The 4449-nt window shown below is 42.8% G+C and overlaps 2 protein-coding genes across 2 annotated transcripts; one reads left to right on the top strand and one right to left on the bottom strand.

The window, feature by feature from the left end:
- Positions 1 to 1476, bottom strand: SS1G_07379 (hypothetical protein; the record flags this gene model as incomplete). Its single annotated transcript, XM_001591883.1, has 2 exons — positions 1 to 848; positions 1128 to 1476. The coding sequence occupies 2 exons, from the start codon at positions 1474 to 1476 to the stop codon at positions 1 to 3; spliced, it is 1197 nt and encodes a 398-aa protein (XP_001591933.1).
- A 1405-nt stretch (positions 1477 to 2881) lies between these two features.
- SS1G_07380 (hypothetical protein) lies at positions 2882 to 4178 on the top strand (the record flags this gene model as incomplete). Its single annotated transcript, XM_001591884.1, has 3 exons — positions 2882 to 2995; positions 3047 to 4136; positions 4171 to 4178. The coding sequence occupies 3 exons, from the start codon at positions 2882 to 2884 to the stop codon at positions 4176 to 4178; spliced, it is 1212 nt and encodes a 403-aa protein (XP_001591934.1).
- Between the last annotated feature and the right edge of the window lie 271 nt (positions 4179 to 4449).

Genomic DNA, 4449 nt, shown 5'->3' on the forward strand with positions numbered 1-4449 from the left:
TCACAATCCTACCTCTTCCCAAACCGGCAAGTCAATATCGACCACAATAGGTTTATTGAATTTCTTCCCTCCTCTTCCTTTGCCATGAGGCCAACTAGAAGCCATCATCGCCGCATTAACCACACACGTTTCCCTTCTTCCCATCCGTCCAGATAGAGCTTCTACATCACAACGTAATGATGGTGGTATTCCACCTTGTCCTCGAGCTGGTGAGAGTATTTCCTCCGGTATGGCGAGTAGACTTTTTGCTACATTTGACATTGCTATTTTAGCCATTGGATTCTTCCTGCGCCATTTTTCTCGATCGGATGCGATGTTCTCTGATAAAAAAGGCAAACCATTTCCGGTTAGTGTTAGGTTATTGGAACTAGCAGTTGATGCACTAGTCAGATTTTCCCAATCGCCAAAGGAACCATCATTTTTGAAAGAATTGTCTCCTACTCTTCCTTTCGAAGTTAAATCGATATGAGACATCTTCTTATTATCTTTACCCGGATCTTCCCAACGAATCACACCATTTTCCTTGAATTTAATATTCGATGCTTCAAGATCCCATTGTATTATCTCAGCACCTCTTCCTTCGTGTACATGACCACATATTGCTAATCGTGGACGAATTCTCCATAATGCTTGACGGAGATATTCACAACCGGCAGCTACACGATCATTTCTTTCATCGCAATGATATTTAGGTGGTGTATGAGTAAGTACTATATCAACATCTAATGGAATATTATTCCATCTCTTTGATGCTTCAGGTTGTGGATAACCGAATGCCCACATTCCTTTTGCCGGGGAAAAAGGAGAACCGAAAATGCGGAACGTGGTATGTGGGCCTGTGGGTGATGCTAAAGAAACTTCTGCCGCTTCATGATTAAGGTACAGAATTGAGGGGGAACGATCCAATAATTCTTGACATTTGTTGACGTCTTGTGGATTCTGATTATGAAAGTAAAGTCCATATTGGGAGTAGAAGGATGGGTCGAGTGTTATATCATGGTTACCTTGCATAAGGCCTCTTCACCGTCTTGTAGTATTTTTTTGTTCGGAATAATAAATGAGATGGATGGAAGTAGAATATTTATGGGGTGATGAAGGGGTCCCTAGTAAGTTGGTGTCATGCATACCTGCAATGATGATTTTGGCTTCAAAATTGGCATCTTCAATCCATTTAATGGTTTTCTCTAATTCTGAATAATTTCCTTGATTTGTTAAATCCCCTGCATGAATGAGGACGTCGCCTTGTGGGAGTTTGAACGATCCATTGGTGGTACCATTATGTGTATCGGAAATACAAACGAAACGCGTCTTGCGAGTAACAGTAGTGCGAGTTATTCTAGGTATATGAGTTTCTTGAGATGATGGAATAGTATATGTGTATTGAGGCGCCTGTGATGATAAAGTATCACATGAGTCTTGAGAGTGGTGAGAGTATTCATAATTCATACGATCGAGTTCATATGATGGGTCTGTCATAGTGAGATAATATGCTGTGAGGTTTCAATAATGATAGGATAACGGCGACAATATAGGGGATCTGAGGATATTATAGGAAGAGAAAGCACGAATGTAATGTATATTATATGTAGCCTCACCACTTTGCCTACTAATTAATAACTCGCAATTATTGGTTGGATAGAAAAGAAAGGTCATTTTAGACAAGGCTGAAAAGGGAGCGAGAGGAGAAATGCATCAATGTGATTCGTACAAATCATAAGTCTATGTATTAGTTTATCACCTTATACATGCGCTACTAGGTAAGTACAGTACTTATTAATAGTTGACACGATATTTGAGACGGACATTCATAAACATCTTCACACATTCATTCTCTCTCTTGCATTGAAAAATCGGAGAAAAAGATTAAGAAATATATTTTATTGAACACAGATCAAATTACCGGTCGGATACCTTCTCGACCACCAGACAAAATGTCAACCAATACCAATCCCAGTTAAAGATCCGCTTTTCAATCAGCAACTGGGTCACGCTGGTTTGTCTATTCTATTCGAGTACGCCGTATGTACCCATAAGCTTCATAAACTCTCTCGTCAAGAACTTCTCTCATTTAATTCGCTGATCCACACATTAATCGCCCTCGGTATGAACAATATGAACGATATGAATGATATGAACATCGAGCTACTCTCCTTTCGCAAGGCTTAAGATTATTTATTCCTGAATTCCTTGTTCAAGGTGCTTCGTATTCCGTGTATAGTTTAATAGCTTCCCTTTTTGATTCTTCTTGGTTCTAACCCTCAGCCATTCCATTCACCGCATTTCCATCTTCATCTCCATCTTCATCTCCATCTTCATCTCCATTTCCAATTTCCCAACCTACGTCCAACTTCATCCAACGGACCAAAATACAAAAAAACGAACTGTGTTTGACCTTCAATGGTCATCAGTCTCAGTGCGGTCATTCACCAGCAGTTTCAATTCTCTTCGTTCGGTTTTACTTCCTCAATCATTAATTAATTGGTCGGTATAATCGCCGTTGTGTCTCTGTTTGGCATTGCCGCACTGCAGACGCACGTTCACAAGTCCACTACATTCATTCACTGCCTACCCTACAGAAACTCTCTCCTATTTTCCTATCAACCAACCCAAATGTTCTCAACCGATTTATTCTTCATTTAAGAATTCTTTCGGAAAAGGCGTGGTAATTTGGACTCGTCATACCTGAAAAGATACGACGAGAACATTTATCCGCCCATTCGAGAGATTGACAAAACTTCAGAGATACCAATTATAATCAGGCAATTCCGATAAAGAAGATTGTGATAATTGATTGGAAAGCTTTGGGAGGGAAGAAGTGAATTGCTGCTAGGTGGGAGGCTGTTTTCAGGCAGATCTTGAGCAACGGTATTGATTGAGCAGGATGGCAACAATTTCTACAACCCAAGCACATACCAGCTTGACACCACCAAGTAGTTCTCACGGTCAAGATTCTTGGAATTACTCGGTACCAACTGAAGTAGAGGTAATCCATCTTGTAATTTAACCCAATTTTCACGAGTTGTCATGCTAATTAAACTTTCCTTAGCCGACCTCACCTTCTGCAGCGGCAGATTATCATAACCACAATCGACAAATCTCTCAAACGAATGGTCACGCATTACATCCAAGTACAGACAGCTTCGGTCCTCATGTTACTCACGATTATAATCATTTAGCCCCCATTCGCGCAAATGAATTGAATCGGCAAAATAGTGATATCAGCGACACTCCTAGCGCTCCTGATAGTTTATTAGACTTATATGGGAATAATAAAAGTGGCCAAGGTATGGATTCTGGGGAGAAGAGAGGTATGAATGGTGGGAATTATGAGATGGGGGAGGTGGAACAATCTAGATGGATTCACAGAGATAAATTGGCTCGGATAGAGAATGAAGAATTACAAGCGGCTGGAATACCGATACCTCGTCCACGGACAGGAAGCAGATCTAGTCGTCGGGATCGTAGTCAAGATCATGGCATCAAAAGTGAGGGACAGAAACGGCAGAAGATGATAGCAAATGGGGACGGAGAGGGATCTACTGTCTGGGAATTACGATTACCTGAGGAGTCAGCGGGAGATCTTGGTACCAAGGGTATATCGAAGATACCGATTTCGAAATCGAGCCCTTTACCAATACCCATCGATTATCTTGAGCGAGACACACCCATAGCTCGGAAAACGGGTAACTGGAATGATGAGGAGGACCCATTATCATTCAAGCAAGCAAGGAGTCGGAGTCATAGTGTTAAAAGTTCTCTTGTACTTGATGAAGCTACAACGAGTTCGAATGCTCCCATGCCTACTCCTGCTAGAGTATCACCCACACCAGCTCGTGCGTCACCGACCGAACGATCTCCTACCAAAAAGCAATCAGGAAGAAAAGGATCTGTTGGTGCAAACGCTGCACTTCCCGGAGGTCGACAGACGTCAGCACAAAGGCAAAAACAAAAGCCGGGTGGAACAAATGCGCCAGAAATACGACCGAAAACTCGTTCAGGCGATACATCGAAACGACCCGAGGGTGATCCACCTTGGTTGGCTACTATGTACAAACCAGATCCCCGGTTACCACCCGATCAACAAGTGATTCCGACCCATGCGAAACGCATACAACAAGAACAATGGGAGAAGGAGGGTAAATATGGAAATGTTTATGATACATCGTTTAGGCCATTAAATCAACAGGAACACAGACCACCCCCGACATCTTTTTCGCCGCCACCAGATGCAGACGATGTACCAGATGCACCAGATGCGCCGGAGGAACCAAGTCCGGAACAGTCAGCTCCAGAATGGCCACTAACCGGTCCACGATCGCCGACAGCACCTACAGAACCTACAGCGCCTACATCTCCAGTTTCGCCAGTCTCACCCGTTTCCGCCATGACTCCTAGATCACCAGCGTTGAGGGCAAGTCCACGATCACCAGCATTAAGTGCAATCCACGA

This window comes from Sclerotinia sclerotiorum, genomic scaffold, assembly GCF_000146945.2.
Source record: "Sclerotinia sclerotiorum 1980 UF-70 scaffold_9 genomic scaffold, whole genome shotgun sequence".
Classification (NCBI taxonomy): domain Eukaryota; kingdom Fungi; phylum Ascomycota; class Leotiomycetes; order Helotiales; family Sclerotiniaceae; genus Sclerotinia; species Sclerotinia sclerotiorum.